The 19,831-nt window shown below is 31.8% G+C and overlaps 1 protein-coding gene across 19 annotated transcripts in view; it reads left to right on the top strand.

The window, feature by feature from the left end:
• LOC134688781 (filamin-A-like) overlaps positions 1–19,831 on the top strand; it is a 69,750-nt gene that overhangs the window by 29,121 nt on the left and 20,798 nt on the right. For 6 of the 19 annotated variants that reach the window (XM_063549457.1, XM_063549476.1, XM_063549458.1 and 3 more), the window contains 21 exons: positions 638–775; positions 1,147–1,410; positions 1,668–1,861; positions 2,118–2,375; positions 2,739–2,859; positions 3,413–3,637; positions 3,836–4,120; positions 5,105–5,389; positions 5,731–6,015; positions 6,649–6,933; positions 7,511–7,795; positions 8,412–8,696; positions 9,258–9,839; positions 11,850–12,023; positions 12,726–13,049; positions 13,276–13,449; positions 13,703–13,826; positions 14,197–14,350; positions 15,286–15,475; positions 15,896–16,143; positions 19,667–19,705. In XM_063549457.1, the coding sequence (XP_063405527.1) occupies positions 638–775; positions 1,147–1,410; positions 1,668–1,861; positions 2,118–2,375; positions 2,739–2,859; positions 3,413–3,637; positions 3,836–4,120; positions 5,105–5,389; positions 5,731–6,015; positions 6,649–6,933; positions 7,511–7,795; positions 8,412–8,696; positions 9,258–9,839; positions 11,850–12,023; positions 12,726–13,049; positions 13,276–13,449; positions 13,703–13,826; positions 14,197–14,350; positions 15,286–15,475; positions 15,896–16,143; positions 19,667–19,705 (4,919 nt within the window). Of the gene's footprint in view, positions 1–637; positions 776–1,146; positions 1,411–1,667; positions 1,862–2,117; positions 2,376–2,738; positions 2,860–3,412; positions 3,638–3,835; positions 4,121–5,104; positions 5,390–5,730; positions 6,016–6,648; positions 6,934–7,510; positions 7,796–8,411; positions 8,697–9,257; positions 9,840–11,849; positions 12,024–12,725; positions 13,050–13,275; positions 13,450–13,702; positions 13,827–14,196; positions 14,351–15,285; positions 15,476–15,895; positions 16,144–16,924; positions 16,943–19,666; positions 19,706–19,831 lie in introns of all 19 variants that reach the window. The other 13 variants (XM_063549466.1, XM_063549465.1, XM_063549463.1 and 10 more) reach the window with 11 other exon arrangements.

The following is a 19,831-nucleotide window of genomic DNA, read 5'->3' as shown; positions in this document are numbered from 1 at the left end:
AGCACTCTATTCTGTTTAAACAAAGGTCAAATCTTGTGCTTATTGACCATTTTGGTTAATTGAATATATAGTTTTTAGGACAAGGTTATAACTTGTATTAAGTTGTTATATAATCAAAAAAATGAAAACTCATCTAAGATTTAAGAAATGAAAAATAAATAGTACTGTTGATATTTGTTTTATGATCAATACCTGTTCTACAGGGAGATAACTCTTTCTTTAGTAGAGTAATGGGGAACAAGGATACTCACAGTTTCTAAGATACAAGGAAACATCATGTAAAAGGGAATAGACCTCAAGCTGCAAAAGGGAAAATTTAAATCTAGAGAAAATGTGTGGCAGATCCTAGTTTAGATTGTTTTAGCATACAGAAATTATTTGCAGTTTAACTATCAATGTTTTTGAATATTTTTACAATCTGCTTTCAATTGATGAATTTGATAAGGGCATTTGCCAGACAAAAAAATGATGTAATTGTGTACTTAAGTGCATTGCTTTTAGTTTTTTTTATCACCGTTTGATCTTTTACAGTTTACAAGAACAGACTAATTATTACATATATATAGAATCTATTACTGTACACTGTATAATTCCATCTAGAAATGAAAATATACTTAACAAATATACAATTTTTCAGCATCAAATGCTAAAATGTGTTATGCAACCGGACGTGGTATCCAACCAAGAGGAGTTAGGGTCAAGGACAATGCTCCATTCAAAATACACACTAAAGGAGCTGGAAATGCTGAGGTCAAAGTTCAGATCATTGGTCCAGGTAAATATTTCTATTTAGATTTTCATAATGGGTGAAATGAAAAGTCTGAGGACATTATGTCACTATTTGACATTGAATATTTTAAAAGGGAACTTGTTGATTTGGCATATTTCATTAATTTGATCTGGAAAAAGCTTTGTGGTTGTTAAAACAGTCCTTTCATTTAGTTATTTTGTTAATTTACTCACCAAGTTTCAGTGGTGGCAACTCTTTCATATAATAAGTTTTGATAATGATGATCCAAATTCATCCAAAAATATTTATGTTAAGCTCTTGTCTACAAATACAAAAAAGAGTTAAATGTGAAATTAATAAGTCAAAAATTTCTAGAAAATTACTTCACATTAATCTGAAAATTCTTTTAACCACAGGTGGTATAGAAGTCAAATGTATTCCACAAAAATCCAAAACTGAGGAAGGAGTTTGGGAATGCTCATACATGCCAATAAAACAAGGCCAATATATCATCAACATTACATTTGGAGGTGAACATATCACCAAAAGTCCATTTAAGGTTGACGTAGGTCCAACAAAGACCAGTAAGATTAGGGCCTATGGTCCAGGTCTAACAGGAGGAGTATGTAACCAACCAGCTAGATTTACTGTAGAGACCAATGGAGAGGTTGGAGCGCTAGGTAAATATATAATAAATCGTTAAATATTTTTTTCTTTTAGGATGAAAATAATCTTTTCTAACATTAAAAAAGGAAAAGGAGATTTTTTTCCAGAAGTATCTTTATTTTAATTCAAATAGTTGGGAATTTTCTTTCTGATTGGATGGTCTTATCATTTTAGAGTCAGACATTTGAAACAATTATGAAGATATTTTTGTTGTTGTTGTAAGAATGTTGGCTAAGGATGTAATTAAAGGTAATGTTAATGTTTTTACTAGGATTCTCAATTGAGGGACCATCAGAAGCTAAGATTGATTGTAAAGATAATGGAGATGGATCGGCTGATGTTACTTACTATCCCACAAGTCCAGGGGAATATGCCATCCATATCTTGTGTAACGAGGAGGATATACCAGAATCTCCATACATGGCTGAAATTACACCAGCTACAAATGCTTTTGATGCTTCAAAGGTAAAATATATGTAAAATCTGTTAACATTGGTGAAATCACACTTGTCTTAACATATTTGTTAATCTTGTCCCCCTTAGTGCTCACAAACATTTCAAATGGATAGAATTTAATTGATTAGAATGTTTAAGGTTTTTTTTTAAAGAGAAAGGGGTTTTGTGAGCTTTCAAAAGATGATTAACACATTTTTATAAGAAAAGAGTTTTCCAATCTTTCATAATTTTTCCTTTTTTAATGCTTTAATATTTTGACCTTCAGGTAACTGCAGAGGGTCCAGGTTTAGCCAAGACAGGTGTCACAGTAAACAAATGGGCAGAATTTACAGTAGATGCACGTAAAGCTGGAAAAGCTGCACTAAAGATTGTATGTGAAGATGATCAACACAAACCAGTTACTGTTGAAGTTGTTGACAAGAAGAATGGAACATACACATGTAAATACATGCCAAAGAAGATGTCCAAACACACTGTCACAATCACATGGGGTGGTGTACAAATTCCTAACAGTCCATTCAGAGTGAGTAGAAAATCAATTCAGGGATCACAATTGTATTATAGTATTTTTTTCCTAAAAATATGTTGACTTTCAAATAGTTGCTATTTTTTTTAGTCAGGCAAATTGAATGAATTAATTTATACAAGTGATGTGTTTTGATGCTTCTTTATTTTTGTTTGACCTTTTTGGAGAATTCTTTTTTGGAAAATGACGCAGTCATTGTTCCATAACTGCCGACCTGAACTTCATTACATTGCTCTGCCTACCGCGCTTGTTTTGTTTTTGTTTAAACAAAGTGCTTACTGTTTTAATATTTCTTCAAACGATTTTAAAATAAAAACAAAGTGATAATTTGATGATAATTTAATTTGAAATTTGTTTCAGGTAAATGTTGGAGAAGTGAGTAACCCAGCTAATGTTAAGGTATATGGACCAGGTGTAGAGAAAGGTGTCAAGACATTCAAAACAACCTACTTTATTGTTGATTGTAAATTAGCAGGACCTGGTGAGTTATCTAACTTAAATGACAAGAGTTGTCTTTCTTTGGTAATTTCTGTTGAACTTTTTATGTTCACAGAAATAATTTTACATTTGAATCAAAACTTTCCAATCATTAACTAGTAATGGATTTTTGTTGTTTTTCCTCAAGATTTGTACTTTCTATAGTTTAAATTAAATTTAAAGAAAAAATATGTTTGTCAAAAGGTATGAAAACTTTCTAAAGCAACAAAGTTTTAGTATATCCAATTATTAAGTTTCCTCTGCGGTCGTATAAAGCTGCACCCTGCGGAGCATCTTTTTTAATATTAAAAAAGGAAAAGGAGATTTTTATACAGAAGTATCTTTATTTTAATTCAAATAGTTCGGAATTTTCTTTCTGATTGGATGGTCTAATCATTTTAGAGTCAGACATTTGAAACAATTATGAAGATATTTTTGTTGTTGTTGTAAGAATGTTGGCTAAGTTTTCAATTTTATTTTCCATAAATAACTTGTTTTGTCTAGATGATTTTTATTTTACTACACAATATGAGTGAAATAAAAACGTTTGTTTCTAGGTGATATTGCTATTGCCTTGACTGATGCCCAGGGTAAAGATGTACCTGTCAACACCATTGACAACCAAGATGGTACCTTCAAGATAGAATACACTCCATCAAGCCCAGGAACATACACTGTCTCTGTCTTCTTTGCCAATTCAGAAATTCCTAAGAGTCCTATCAAGGTCAATGTTGAGTCAAGTATTGACCTCAGCAAGGTCAAGGTTGTTGGACTTGATACACGTAAGTTATGTTTGATTATATTGAATGGGGCTTTTGATGAAGTATTCCTTCATTTGTGATAAAATGGGGTTAAGTTTTTGATATGCTGTGAATACTGGGTATCAATTTTCTGATATTCTAAAATCAATTTCCAATTAAAAGTGATTTGAATAGAAGATTGAGTCTAGCATGCTCATTGCCTTTCATGTCTTTCCCCAGCAATCAAACTTGGTGAGAAGAGAGATATTTCAGTTATCACCAAGGGTGTAGGTAAAGCAGACGGACCAGTCAAAGTTACCATGATAACACCTAGTAAAAAAAAGGTTAACATCCTTCTTAAAGAAAGTATGGAGATACACAAAGGCCAGCTTATCCCAACTGAAGTTGGGCCACACATAATTGAAGTGACATATGGCAGTTATGTTGTACCCCAGTCACCATTTACTGTTAATGTCACATCCTCTATTGACCTCAGCAAGGTCAAGGTTGTAGGACTTGACACACGTAAGTGGATCTGCTGTCCTTATGAATATGCATGTTTTATTTCAGATATTTTACCCAGCCATCAGTTTTCTAACAAACTGTATGATTTGATTTTTTGTGTGATAACTATATTATATAATTCTAAGCTGCAGTCCTGAATCTAAGATAAAGAAATTATAATCCAGGATTAAGGATAGAGTTTTATTTCAACTCTATTACTGTTGAAAGATTGTAAACTCATCTTTAGTGCTGATACCATATTACCTTTAACATGGAATCAGGACTGGTAATTGAAGATGTTAATTATATTGATGCTTTAGTTTGCAATATGCTTTGGACAGAAGAGAACAAATTTCCACAAATATCTTTTTTTTTCGTGACTTTCACTTTTTCCATTTCATGAAACATTGTTAATTTGTTTGATATGTTCATGTTATCTTTGAGGATACCCATTGGAGTTATCCAGTATAAATATATGAAATCAGGCTTTATATATGACTAAGTTTTCACCAGGAGAATGGGGAAAGTAATAAGTTTGGATGAAATTACTGTTAGCTGTTTACCCCATATATAAAGTGCTGAATTTAAAATCCAACTAATCAATATAAATCTTTCCTTGTTTACTTTTTAATCTTGTCTTTGAACACTCATACATTTGTACATGTATATCAAGGAAGAATCATTTTGCATTAACATACTTTGGAAGTTTTCCTGCATAATTTTATTGACAAAAATATATGAAGAAACCTTTCTCAAATAAATAGGATAAAATATTCCAAATTTTTCAAAATGTTCAGATTTTTCACTTAGTTTCTTATTTGCTGACTTACAGCAAAATCAAATTGATTTTAACATATACTTATGAATATTTTCTTTTTGAACAAATCTGAAGTAATCAAATATTTTCTCCTATCAAAGAAATGTAAATTTGAAAATCAGATCTGCCTTTCAGAGTTCGTGCCTTCTTCTTTATACTACATCTTCAAACTATCCTTATCTTCTTAGCAATTAAAGTCAATGAGAAACGAGAAATTTCTGTCATAACCAAGGGCGTTGGAAAAGCAGACGGACCTGCTAAGGTCACAGCTACAACTCCATCTAAGAAGAAAGTTGAGGTCCCATTGAAAGAAACCCCAGAAGGTTATGTAGGTAACCTGACCCCAACAGAGGTGGGAAAATACACTGTTGATGTTTCATACGGAAGTGCTGTTGTACCTAAATCTCCATTTACTGTTGATGTAACTTCTGGCGTTGACCTTGGCAAGGTCACCGTTACAGGACTTGACACTCGTAAGTCGGCATGATGTTTGTTGTGTTTAACCAGCCAAATTTTCATTAACAGACAAGAATGCTAATTATCTGCGTATTTTGCCTGAAGTACAAATAAACTGAGAAGCTATTTTAAAAGATAAGAATGCGCTGAAGTAAAAGCAGTTGCAATAAAGGAAAATCTGGTTTGAGTTGCTATTAGTAGATGAATGTAGTAGTTAAATTATAATAATGCTTTGTTAAGCTTTTAATCTTTTTCTTCCTTTTGAACTTATGCAAAGAAAATAATTGTTGACCAATTGTGACCGAAAGGGTTAATGTCCAAAGTTTTTCTTTATGGATGCATTTGTTTCTTTTCCCAGCAATAAAACTTGGAGAGAAAAGAAACATTAAAGTCATTACAAAGAGTGCTGGAAAGTCAAATGGGCCTGCAAAGGTTACCATGACAACTCCCTCTAAAAAGAGGTTTGAAATCCCTGTTAGAGTTAGTTCAGATGGTTATGAGGGCCAGCTTGTCCCAACAGAAGTTGGACCACATAAAATTGATGTAACATATGGCAGTTCTGTTGTTCCAAAATCTCCATTCACTGTTAATGTCACCCCTGGTGCTGACCTTGGCAAGGTCAAGGTTACTGGACTTGACACTCGTAAGTTGTACATGTGGTTTGGTCAGGTTGTCTGCTTTTACATGTTATGTAATCATTTCGTAAAGTGTCCCTTATTTTTTGTTCATTTTGATTGTCTGTTCTGTAAGTGCTGTTTTTGTTGACATTGCCAAGGCTGTCTGTCATGAATGTGTTTAAAATGTTGGAATGTTTGTGTTTGCTTCAATGGAAAAAGTGTTGTATTTGAATGTCTGTATTTTCTTCAATGTAGTGGTACATGTGCCACAACACATTTATTTTGTGAGTCAGGTCATGACTGAAACTTCTCCTTATTCCCACTTATTTTATTTTCATTTTTATTTGCCTTAGTTAGATTTTGTATTTAGTTTGTATGCATCTAATGTTATATGTGTATTTAGTGTATGACCTTTGTTTCAGCTTATCCTTTGTTCTTTTTTTTTTCCTGTTTGGTTTCTAATTTCGTGATTTTTTTTACTATAAATTTTTTAAAAGACAAATAGAATAACTTTTATTATTTTTAAATGAATTTTATTTCCTCTAAATACTTTAATTGCATAATTATCTTGCCTTCTATTTTTAGATATTTAATGCATGCCTCTATATCTGTTTTAAAGAAATTTTTTTCATACTTCCTAATTCTATTTTCTTTCTCAGCAATTAAAGTTAATGAGAGACGAGATATTGCTGTTTTAACAAAGAGCGCTGGCAAATCCGATGGTCCTGCTAAGGTTACCATGACAACACCCACTAAAAAGAAAGTTGAAATTCCTCTCAAAGAAACCCCTGAAGGTTATGTCGGTCAACTTGTTCCAACTGAAGTTGGACCACATAAAGTTGATGTCTCCTATGGAAGTTCTGTTGTACCAAAATCTCCATTTACTGTTGATGTCATACCTGGTATTGACCTTAGCAAGGTCAAGGTTACTGGACTTGATACTCGTAAGTTTTGGCACTATCATGAGCTTATTTGGAATAAACTTTCTTAGGTTCACATGTTGATTGGTTTCGTTTGGTTTCAATATGTATTGAAGGAAAGCTTTTGAAATAATTCCACCAAGTTCAGAACTTAAAAAGGTTTCAAAGGTTTAAAAAGTCTTCTTTCATATTTTTTCGTACTGATTAATATTTTAATGTATATTTGATTGGCTGTTGTTTCAGAACAGTTTAAAGTTTTATTTTTATTTGAATTGTTTTGATAAAAAAAGTGAGACTTAAATAATGGTAATAGGTTTGATTTATATAAATACATTTGGATACTGAGAATACTTTTTTAAGTTGTCAGAAAAATGGTTAACAGAGCTTACTAGAAAATTACTTAAGGTGACGGATTGAGAAATATAAGAGTCCTTGTTTTAGATAACCTGGCCCTCTTAGTCATTGCCTTAAATGCCAGCTGATGGTCACTGACTTCTAAGATATTCAGTACAATCTTTGCAAATCACTAACAATCCAGATAAAATTCCACTAATCCTTCGTTAAAAGAATCAAAACGATCTGTTAATTCTTCTTTTCTTAGCAATAAAAGTTCAAGAGCGACGAGATATTGCTGTTTTAACAAAGAGTGCGGGAAAATCTGATGGGCCTGCTAAGGTTACCATGACAACACCCTCTAAAAAGAAAGTTGAAATTCCTCTTAAAGAAACCCCTGAAGGTTATGTCGGTCAACTTGTTCCAACTGAAGTTGGACCCCACAAAGTTGATGTTGCCTATGGAAGTTCTGTTGTACCAAAATCTCCATTTACTGTAGATGTCACACCTGGTGCTGACCTTAGCAAGGTCAAGGTTACAGGCCTTGATACTCGTAAGTTTCCACCATCATGAGCTTTTTTCATTAAAAAAATCTTTCATAGACTGAATTGTTAATTGGATTTATGTTTGGTTTCAGTGTTAAAGGGAGTCTATTGAAATTTCAAAAATTTCTTTGCATTAAAAATAGCAAGTAAAAATGAAAGGACCTTTTAAATCATTCTGGTGCATTACTAAATTGGCTTGTAGATATAAATACCTGCTACTGACCTTTACTTCCAATTAGGCTACTATACTTTTGGTAAAAATAAGACTATACAATCTACAAGATTTTTTGGAATTTGATTTAAAGGCTAGGGTATATAAAGTTAATCAAACATATATATATACATTTGCATATTATGAGAGTTGATGATGGGTTGATTTAAAAAATAAAATAAATGAATGGACAGACATTAAAGGGATATGTAGATTGACATTTCAAATTTAGGTAAATAAGGGAGTGGTCAGCCTTAACTAACTTACCTGGCTCTCTTGGTTATTGTGCTAAGTATCAAGTAATGATAAGTGATCTACAAAGATAACCAGTACAACCTCTTTGCAATTCAGATAAAATTCTACTAATCCCATTCATATAAATCAATTAGTACGGTGAATTCTTCTTTTGTTAGCTATTAAAGTTCAAGAGAAACGAGATATTGCTGTTTTAACAAAGAGTGCTGGCAAATCCGATGGGCCTGCTAAGGTTACCATGACAACACCCACTAAAAGGAAAGTTGAAATTCCTCTCAAAGAAACCCCTGAAGGTTTTGTGGGTCAACTTGTTCCAACTGAAGTTGGACCACATAAAGTTGATGTGGCCTATGGAAGTTCTGTTGTACCAAAATCTCCATTTTCTGTCAATGTCGTCCCTGGTGCTGACCTTAGCAAGGTCAAGGTAACTGGACTTGACACTCGTAAGTTACATCATCATCATGAATGTTTAGGAAGGGCATCATACAAGAAAATAATGGTGATTCAATCCTTGTGCTGAGAATTTCAGATAATTTGGATTGTTTATTGGTGTTTTAAAAAGTAATGAATGATTCAAATTTGAACTGTTCATTGTGGGATATGAGTTAAAACAAAAGTAAATTTATGTATCATCCATCATAAAGTGTTGTAAATGTGATTGCATGGTTTGTGTCCATTGAGATGAATTGTACATGCTGGAGATTTCTAAATGTGTATGTCTCTTGTTCACACACCCCTGAATATTAAATTTGAAATATGTTACTAGTAAATGTGTTTTTTCATAGACAGGTAATACTTTTAATGTTAATTTACTTGAAACTTATTTATATTTTAAAAAAAAATTATGTTGTTTTATTTTTATAACTTTATTTTATTATTTCCTCACCTCTTCTCTTTCTGATTATTTTTTTTTTATCTTCCAATATCCTCTATTACATTGCATCCTATTTCTATTGTCTGTCCTATGAAAAAAAGCATGAAACATGTGCTTGTCTCTTTCATAGCAATTAAAATTGGTGAACAAAGAGATGTTGCCATTCTTACAAAGAGTGCTGGGCCATCTGATGGGCCTGCCAGGGTTACTATGACAACACCAAGTAAAAAGAAGGTTGATGTACCAGTCAAGTTGGTACCAGAGGGTTATATTGCTCAAGTTGTTCCATTTGAACTTGGACCCCATAAGATAGATGTTGCCTACGGAAGCTCACCTGTGCCTAAATCACCATTCACAGTTGATGTAGTCCCTGAGGGAGCTGGCAAAGTGAAAGCCTTTGGACCTGGTCTTACAGGAGGTAAAGCATTCGAACCAGCAACCTTTACCATTGATACAAGGGAATGTACTTCTCCTGGTGAATTAGGAATCAATGTTGATGGACCTATGGAATGCCAGATAGATGTGAAAGAGAACCCAGATGGTACCGTTAATGTATCATACATGCCTGAAAAGCCTGGTAATTACAACATTGATGTTACGTATGGAGGAATCCAAATTCCCAAGTCACCATTCAAACCCAAGATTGAACCAGGAAAACCAACCAAGGATCTCAGTGGTGTCAAAGTCTTTGGACCAGGAGTTGACAAAGCGGGTAATGAATGGCACTTGCATGGAACGAATATTTACCAATGTATGATGAAGTTATCTCTCCTTGTAAGATACTACTTGCTTTGATGTGATTATGCAATAACCAGGGCTGTATTTATATAGAATAACAATGTATCTAACTGATTTCTTGTGCTTTCTCTAGGTTAAGGCTTGTTGGATGATTGAACTTGCTTATCTCTGACTTCCGACTTACAAATAGCATGAAGATAAATCGGTGCAAATGATGTGAACTATATTAAACCAACCCAATATTGTTTGATGTCTGCATGACATTTCATTACAGAAAGTTGACCAAGCATTTGTTAATATATGTTTGTTTATATGATGAAATGTTCAGTGTGAATATGACTACTGAACTTGATGTTTGTGTGTTTGCAGCTCAAATTTATACTAATGAATATATTAGCTTTGTTGATGTTGTAAATAAACGAAAAATTAATACTGTGTTTGATTTAAGATCCTTGTAAAATGTGTGTGTGATATGCATAGATAGAATCTGTTCATTACATGTTTGTTGTGATAAGTAAATTTACATTATAACAGAGAAAAAGTTTCTTTATATAATACATCTAATTTCAGGTGAATCAGCCATAGATAATCATTATAACAGTCATTAATTTTACAAATGTACATTATTAAACATTTTTTTTTTTTTTTTAATTCATGACAAATTCAATACAGTAAGATTAAAAAATCATTTTTATATAGACAACATTGCATATGCCTTGGGCAGAGAAAACACGTCCTTCTGTTTAAATGGAGGTTATCTTCCTTGACAAAAGTTATCTCCCTTTGACAAAAGTTATATGTCTCTTTGTTAGCCAGTCTTTTTAAAAAATGTTTTAAGACAAACTTTATGTTCCCAGGACAGTTAATATTCCAGAATATTTCTAATAGTAATCAAATAAATATAAAAAGATATAATGAGTTAGCTTTTATACAGCTTGTCAGTTGTTTTGATATCAAACTTTGAATATGACACCTTTCTATTACCATGTTGTACTAAACTGTGTTTCAAAAAGAACATAAAAAAGCACGAGTTGTTTAAAAAAAAATTTTTTTCACGATTTTCCAAAATTTAAAAGGAAGACCATATACACGCCCTGATGATACAGTACCAAAATTGACTTAAAGGAGATCAAACTTTATTAAAAACAAGAGATCAAACAATCAAATATGTTTAATATGCTTTTTCTTTTGATATAATTGCTCATTTACATTAATGCAGAAATTAAATATTAAAATTAATGCTTTTGTATTTCGTGTAGCATTTACAAAAATACTATATTTGTACAAACAGCATATCAATAGTATTGTATACTTACAAGTCTATGTATAATTAAGACTCCTTTTATATACTTGACATTTTGTAGCCATAGAAACAGTCTTAAAATGAATAATTTTTCTGAAAATTTTAAAAAAAAATAGGATCAAGTTAAGCTTATTAGGAAATTGTATTAACAGTGCAAGTATCTTTAGACAGGATTGGTAAATGACCTTTCTAAAGTGATGGTATGAATTTTGCTTTACGTTTTTTTTCTCTCCGTATATCATAATTATCATACGTGTGAATTGATGTACCAGCTCCAATCCTATGTGCTAATTTACTTACAACTTTTTATAAACAAGAATACAAGTCAGTTGTATGGAATTTACTTTAGACTAGGTTTTAACTAGTTTTAGATAATTATCTATCAGCTTTAAAGTTATTTCCAAAGTTTTGATTAATGGAACCTAAGGAACACATTTGGAACAGGGAAAGTGACCATTATTTCTATGAAATTTTGGCCAGTCATGGTAAACAAATTCATATTTTATGTGGCGTCATCATATCATTTGCTTTTAACAGACATAGAGAATACAAACTACAGCATTTGTTAGTAAATTGAAAATAGATGAGGTTAATTGTCTACCTATATTTTGTCCAGAAAGACCAGGGAACTGATTTGAATAAAAATCATTTAGTGATTTCCATCTTTGTTGTGTTTTACAGGAGTGTTCTTGGATTCACCAACAGAATTCACAGTAGATGCTAAGTCTGTCTCCCCCAATGGTACAGGCACTGTCAGAGCTATTGTCACCAATCCATCAGGAACAAAGAACGACACCAACGTAGATAACAAGAAAGATGGAACCTACGCAGTTTTGTACACACCTGTGGAAGAAGGTAATAATTTTACCATTTACAGTAAAAACTAGTTCAACCATACAAAATTATCTCACCATTTACAGTAAAAACTAGTTCAACCGTACAAAATTATCTCACCATTTACAGTAAAAACTAGTTCAACCTTACCAAATTATCTCACCATTTATAGTACATTTTAATACTAGTTTATTGATATCATTTCCAATGTCTCTGTTTTAAGTTAGAAATAACATTACATTGCTTAAAGTGTGGAAACTATAAACAAGGTACTAATTTGGATAGAAATTATTATTAATTATAGAATTGATCGTTTTGCCTCATCATCAAAACAAAAAAAACAATACATGAAAATTATTTAATTCAAAGTGCACAGGATAGAAGGGGGAAACCTTTGGCCTACGAAGAAATTTTTTATGTTTTGTTGGGGAAAATAATATGGTTTTAGTTTTAGAAATATATGAAGAGAAATCAGAATATCTTACTTGAATAGCCAAATCATTCATGTCATTCAAAACCAGTTTTATCAAATTCAAAAGTTTTTCTTTAACATGAGAACAATATTTATTATTTCACATATTTTTTTTTATCCATATTTTGAAAGCAGTTTTAATTTGTGATATCAAATTTATCAAGTTTTGGTTGCAAGCTCATGTTTAATTGTAATAGAACTTTCATTTTGAATGAAAAAATACATAGACTAACAAAATATATGTCTTGTAGGAACAATGGCAATTGATGTTACATATGATGAGATGCCTGTTCCTCAAAGTCCTCTCAAGGTCAATGCCACACCAGGTAGTGATGCCACCCGTGTTCGAGCCTATGGACCAGGTTTGGAAGGAGGTATTACCGACAAGAAACAGGAATTCACTGTTGATATCAAAGGTGCTGGACAAGGTGGATTGGGATTGGCTATTGATGGCCCAGCAGAGACACAGATTGGATGTAAAGACAACCATGATGGAACTTGTACTGTGGATTACCTTCCAGTTAAACCAGGAGATTATGCAGTATCTATCAAATTTGCTGAACAGGATATTCCAGGTAACTTTTGAAATATTTAACTTCTTAGTGTAAATTTTAAATCAATAGTAATAAGCTGAAACAAGAAAGTATGATTTGTTTGTTTGATTTTAAATACTCTTCATTATTTCCAACATTTTATTAGTTCATTTTAATATTAAAACATTTGATGATGCCTCTCTTTCATTTAATTAACCTAGAGTTATCTTTCTTTGTGTAGTAATAAATGCATTGATTTCTATGACAGGTTCTCCATTCAATGTAAAGGTGAAGAATGATGTTAACCCCAACAAAGTTCGTTGTTATGGACCAGGGTTGGATAAGACCAAGGGTGTTCGTACAGGGGCACCTGCTACATTCACTGTCAACACTGCTGAGGCTGGAGAAGCTCCATTAGAAGTCAGCTACATTGATGCTACAGGTAAGAACAGGCTACACTATTTTTCTGAATTTTAAGTAATAAGTATTGTCCTTTATATTCCCATTAGAGTAATAATAATTCATGCTTTATGAATTGAATGTGAATAAAAATTACATGCAAAAAAGCTAAAGATTTAGAAACACAAGTTGTTTGCTTATATAATGATTTAAAAAACAGGGTACAGCATATTTAAATATAGATATAACACTTGTTATGTTCATAATTTCGCTATTGATGTGGTTTGTGATTGTAGGCAAGGCTAATCCAGTTGATTTAGTTCCTGTATCAGAAACTGAAATCCAAGCTACCTATTATCCTAAAGATGAAGGTAAAGCTAAAGTTGATGTTCAATATGCAGGAAAACCAGTACCTGGAAGGTAAGACATTCTACATAACAGGATAGTAAAAAAGAAAAATATAGTGTTATAAATTTCATGCGTCTAAAGCACTCTTCTGGATTTTCCTCCATCAGGAATGCTTAAAACCAAATATTTGATAACCAAGGAGGTAAAACTCAAGTCATTATTTAGACTCACAACGTAAACAAAGGGGACTGTTGTTTGAACATGAATGTATTTCATGAAAACAGTGAATATTTGATATACAGATCTAATTTATATGACTTTTTAATATATGGGTATTTGAAAGATTACTGTTCCAGTTAAATCAAGTTTTATGTATGTAATGAAAATTTGATAGAGACAGCTGAAAAAGTGTTGAAATATGAAAATGTAATTAATTTTACAGTCCATTCCCAATGGAAGTGTTCCCAGGAGCAGATGCCAGCAAGGTTCTTGTTTCTGGACCAGGTGTTGGAAAGAACGTCCATGCTAGTATGCCTGCTCAATTCACCATTGACACACGTAACGCTGGAATTGCTCCACTTGATGTTTTAGTACAGGTACATAATGTTATTTATGCAAATTAGTTCAAATAAATTGATAATCAGAACAATAATGCTGCTGTGGAATAGAATAGTATTGTATGCATAACTTTATTTAAAGCATACTTTTGATTTTATAGCTTTCAAGTCTCATGAAAGTCTGTTAAATTTATTATTATTCCAGTAATTTTAATGGCTTAGCTCTATAACAAATGTTGAAACTGAATTATCAGCAGCTGGCTGTAAACTTTGAAAGATGATATTTCTTTTGAACTTAAAGACTATATTTTTTTAATTCAATATTATAATAAAAGATATTCCTTACAAAGATGATGGCTGAAATATAAAGAAAGTTGAAATAGTAATTAAATGTAAAATGAAATAATTTGATACTTTTTCCTTTGTGTTGGTTTTGACTTAGATCAATAGAGTTAGAAGTTAAGATATTGACATTTGGATAAGTAAGCCATAATTGATATATTGGTGTTCTATTTCAAAATCTATCTTTTCATCTGTCAGTTAAAGATTATTTATTGTTTATAAGATATACTACTAATCAGTTAATACTTGATTGCATCAATCATCGTTTCTGGTGAAAATCTTTTCTCCAATTGACAAGCAAGTCTTTCTTAAGTATGTATATTAATTTTTATTTAGGAATTTATTTACAATTCTTAAATCAACACTCCTATGTATGTGGTGATTTAGGAAAACATCCTTAACTTCATGATTCTGAAAATAGACATAAAAAGTCAAAATGAAATAAAAAATATACTCTTTCTCTTACATAACATCAATTAAATTCAATAAAAAAAAAGGAATTTGCCTATGCTTACAGACCCAGCATTTATGTTATGTAATGGTAAGAAAACGAGCCCAAGAAAACCCACCTAATCATATTATAATTATATATAGATAGACTTGAAATTTAACAACTGTTTGTTTTATTTTAGAGACCTGATGGTTCATTAATTAAACCAAAGGTAACAGATAATGGAGATGGAACATTTGCAGTACAGTATATACCTGATGATTTAGGTACATATGTACTGAGAGTCAAGTATGCTGGAAAGGATGTACCTTGTTCACCATTCAAAGTCACCTCTCATCCTACAGGAGATGCCAGTAAATGTGTCATCAAAGGTAAATTAATAGCTGTAGTATAATCCTTAAACATACACCTAAAAGTCAACAAATATGGTCACTTGGTCTTTCACGGTCAATTAGTAACAAAGAATACTAAGGGGCACCTGTTGGTTGTGTGGGATGCACAAATATGAAGCCACATCTGATGGAAATTGGTACATTAAATCTTGAGGAGAATGCCATGCTCTCTGCATATTTAGGCAACTTGTAGATAACTTGTTGCAAGTTCAAAATTTCTATCCCTAATCCAACATGCCCTCTAATCAATGATATTCCTTTACGATAGAATATTTGGTTTAAAAAAAACATTTAACAGTAGACTTCTTAAAAGTTTCATGAAAATTAGTTTTCTGAACAAACCTTACTTAAAGAATATAGTGGATAAATAATTTGAATGACTTTTTCTTTGCATTGCAGAAGGTCTTGAGAAGAAAACTGTTCAAGTCAACAAGGAAACTGTCATTTGTGTTGATGCCTCACAAGCCGGAGAGGGTAAAGTGACATGTCGTATCCGTAGTCCACAGGGTAGTGACATTGATATTGACATTGTAGAGAATGCTGATGGTACATTCAGTCTCTTGTTTACACCACAGATAGAGGGCGCTTACACAATCAGTATTAAGTTTGGTGGTCAGACAGTACCTGGTGGAGAATATGATATACAGGTTAGTTTCTGGGCTTTGAATGAAATGTTGTTTTGTGGGGAAGGAAAACTTTTAAATATAACAATTCATAAGTTTTCAACATCTGTGTAGGATGAAAAATTTAAAGGATCATGTTCCTTACACGTTGTTTCTCATTCATTTAAATTATGATGGGATTTTAGAATCATTTGTATATTTATACAACTTTCAGTCTGAAAGTGTTTAAAAAATAAACAATTAGAATTTTATGAATTGTTTGAAGTTTAAGAGGTTACTAAGGCTATGGATAGGAAGAAATGAGACAGGAATATAGAGATTAATGAAAGTTCATTTCATTGAAGTTGTCCTCAAACCAGTTGTTGATGACACTTGAACTTGAACAGGTCACTGTTATCCTGGCTACTATAAAAACATGCTCTAGCTACGTTTTATGTAAGGATAAGTACCAATAATGAAATAAAAGTTGTTAAACTAAGGGTACCCAGATTCACCCCTTAAGTCTAAGGAATACAAAGTTCAAATGACATGCCATTGCTTTTGTAACTTTTGATAAGGGGATGATGCTGATCCTGCACTAGCATCTTTGTCATTACAAAATTAAATGGAAAGGGTTTTCAAGCTAACTTGGAATGAACAGAAAATTACGCAATGGGCAACAGCATCCAAAAAAAAACCCCTTAATAAATGATTCCAAGATTTAGCAACTTAACTTCCTTAAAAGAATGATACTCGTTTGGCAAAATGTGATTTCTATGACCCCTAAAAGAAAATTTAACTTTATTTAATTGTATGATAATTGTAGACCTCTGGGTTCAGTCCAGTAAGTAAAATGCAACCAGTTTTGATGTACCCTAGTATAAGTAGATGTTCATCCCTCTTAATTCTGATACTAATATTTGATAGAAAAGAAACAAAAGACTGAAACCCCCCAAATCAGCATGTTTTAAAAATTATTTATTTTAAATCCTTAGTCACTGAAACATAATGCAGTGAAAGTGATTTAAAAGTTATCTTGCAAGTTAAACATTAACCTTTTTGTTTCATTATTTTTTATTCAGGCAACTAAGTTATCATTATAGCGTGCGTTGTTCAAACATCTTTATTTATTTTATTTGTGATTATATAAGTGTTCCCCTTGCATCATAGCCTTAGTAGTATATTGATACAATTACTGATATATAACAAATTGACGTACATGTATTGGAAAGTTGCACTTCAAAGAGAGGTGTAAATGAAAGTTTAAAGACTTGATAGATTATAGAGAGATATCACAAGATATTTCTCTAATGAGAATGATTACGGCATGAAATTGTGTGAAGTGACTTAATGCATGTAGAATAGTAGAAATAGCTATAATTCAGAATTAGTTAGGATCTTCTCATTTAACTTGAAGTACAAATGTACCGGTTTGAAATTGAAACCTATTCAGCCTTTTAATTTGACACTGCTACACATAAATTTTGTTAAAATTAAAATCTTGCTGTAAGTGGTGTGGAGGCATGTCTTTGAAGAGGACATACTGCATAAATTAATATGTCAGAAGTATGCAATAAAAAAGAATTTACAATGATATATGGTAAATTTGTGGTAACGTTTATTTCATGTATGTTCTATGTAGTAAGTGATCTCACTGTGACTTTTCTAATTTGGTTTGGTGGTTTTTTTTTTTGGGGGGGGGGGGGGGGAATGGGGATTATATAATTTACAAAAACTCCCTTTAATATTGGAACATAACCAATACAACTAAAGAATGGTGCTTTTGATGTTGTTGGTTTTTTTTATCTTGCACTGGTTCAGGATCCTTCAGTTGTGAACCAGAGTAGGAATTTTAAAACAAGTTCAGGAACATCCCCTCGCTTGAGCATTTACCTAAGAGATCTTTTTGACAGTAGGCTGTAGAAACATAAGTTTTTCTGTTGATGTTTATACAAAGTATACTGTAGATACAGGTGGGATTATCTTTGAATGTTTGTACTAAATTAACTAAATAAAAGTGGGATTTTTCTGATAGAGAGAGAAAAAGTAGATACAGATGGGTTTATCCACAATTTTATCACTACTCCCTATTGTTTATTCTTTCTTTATCTAATTACTGTAACTTGTCTGTCTGAAAAATTGTTAGATTCCTTTCAGTTGAGTTATTTTAAATGAGAAATTAGTCAACATTTTCACCAGTTAGTGCCAAAATATTTGTCATCAATCAAACTACATTGTTTTCAGTGATTCACTTGAAAAAACACTTTTCTAAATTCTGATGGACTGATAAGATGAAAATAAAGCAAAGATTTGAGAACAATAATTCACAATATTTATCTGAATAGAAACTGAAAGTTGTATGGTGCATCCATCTCTGGTTTTTCTAGTGCTTCATGAAGTCTTGTGTTTTTATCCTGTGATAATTTTGATTGGTTTGTCAAAGACAAGAAAGACTGCTTGAAAATTTGAATTGAATCTTAAAGGGCTGTCTGATGCTTCAAAAGATTACATATTATTGAAAATGTCATTCATAGCCCTGGTTATTTTGATAAAGTAACTTTCCTCCCAAAGAAATGTATTTAGGTGGTAATCAGCAGTATCCAAAATAATGAGATTCTTAGTGAAGAAAAAACAACATCAAAATTATCACATCAAAATTAAAAAGTAAACCAAATAGACAGACAGTTGTAAACATGCAATCTGCACTTTTAAAGAGGATTAAATTAAGCTTTATTAAATTCTTCTTGTGTGAGACCTTCTAATTTTGATATGACTAAAGAGGGTTGGGGATTACATTAACTAGCTTTTTAGAAAACAAACCATTTGATATGCAATGAAAACAAATGCATGTTGGAAATTAGCCCACATGTTATTATTATATCAGAGCTTATCACTGTAGAAAACCTACATGAAGACTTTTCATCTGTCTAATGATATATTCCTCCAGGGACAGTAAAGAAAGTTCCTGATTTCTCCCAAGGAATTATTGTATGGGTTTTTCTGCTGTCTTTTTAAGAACTTAAAATTTAACTGTAGAAACACATTCCAAAGTAATTTAAATTAATGTACTCTTCAGATGCTGTTATTTATATGTTAAACATAATGTATTACATATTATTAACAGAAGTACATTTCTTAAATATCTTACTGTTTCCTGTAAAATTAAAAGCACGTGGATCAACACTTTACTTAACTTAATTTTTGAAAAGTACAATAGAATTGATTGGGCTAGGTTCCAGGGTGAACACCTGAATAAAGTACTGGTTATCTTAAAAGTACAAGAAATTCTGATTATTGAATGATTGATAATCAATGAGGGTCCTTCGGGGGGAATTGTAACTTCAAAAATCTAAACAACTTAGTAGCAATGAAAATTTAGAATCATTTGTATGTTGAGAATTTAAACTAATGGACATAGTATCAGCAGGTAATTGCTAAAAGACCTTGAACAAGCAATAATCAATATATTGCCAATGTACATGTAAGACCAGAATCAAATCACAATTTTTTTCAACAGTTTTAAAAAGTTTGTCATATTTATATTAATGTATTTGATTTTTGCTAAAAGGTCACGACCTATCCAGTGTGTGACTGGAACGGTTCCACGGTAAGCATTCATTATTTTCAAAATACAAAAAATGAATATGCATGAAAATTCTAAAAAAAACCATGATATTATATAATCAACAAATAGAATGGAAGTACTGATCACTATAATATGAACAAGATTTTT

The sequence above is a fragment of the Mytilus trossulus genome, chromosome 1, assembly GCF_036588685.1.
Source record: "Mytilus trossulus isolate FHL-02 chromosome 1, PNRI_Mtr1.1.1.hap1, whole genome shotgun sequence".
Taxonomy (NCBI): Eukaryota; Metazoa; Mollusca; class Bivalvia; order Mytilida; family Mytilidae; genus Mytilus; species Mytilus trossulus.
This window is presented reverse-complemented; position numbering and strand designations above follow the sequence as displayed.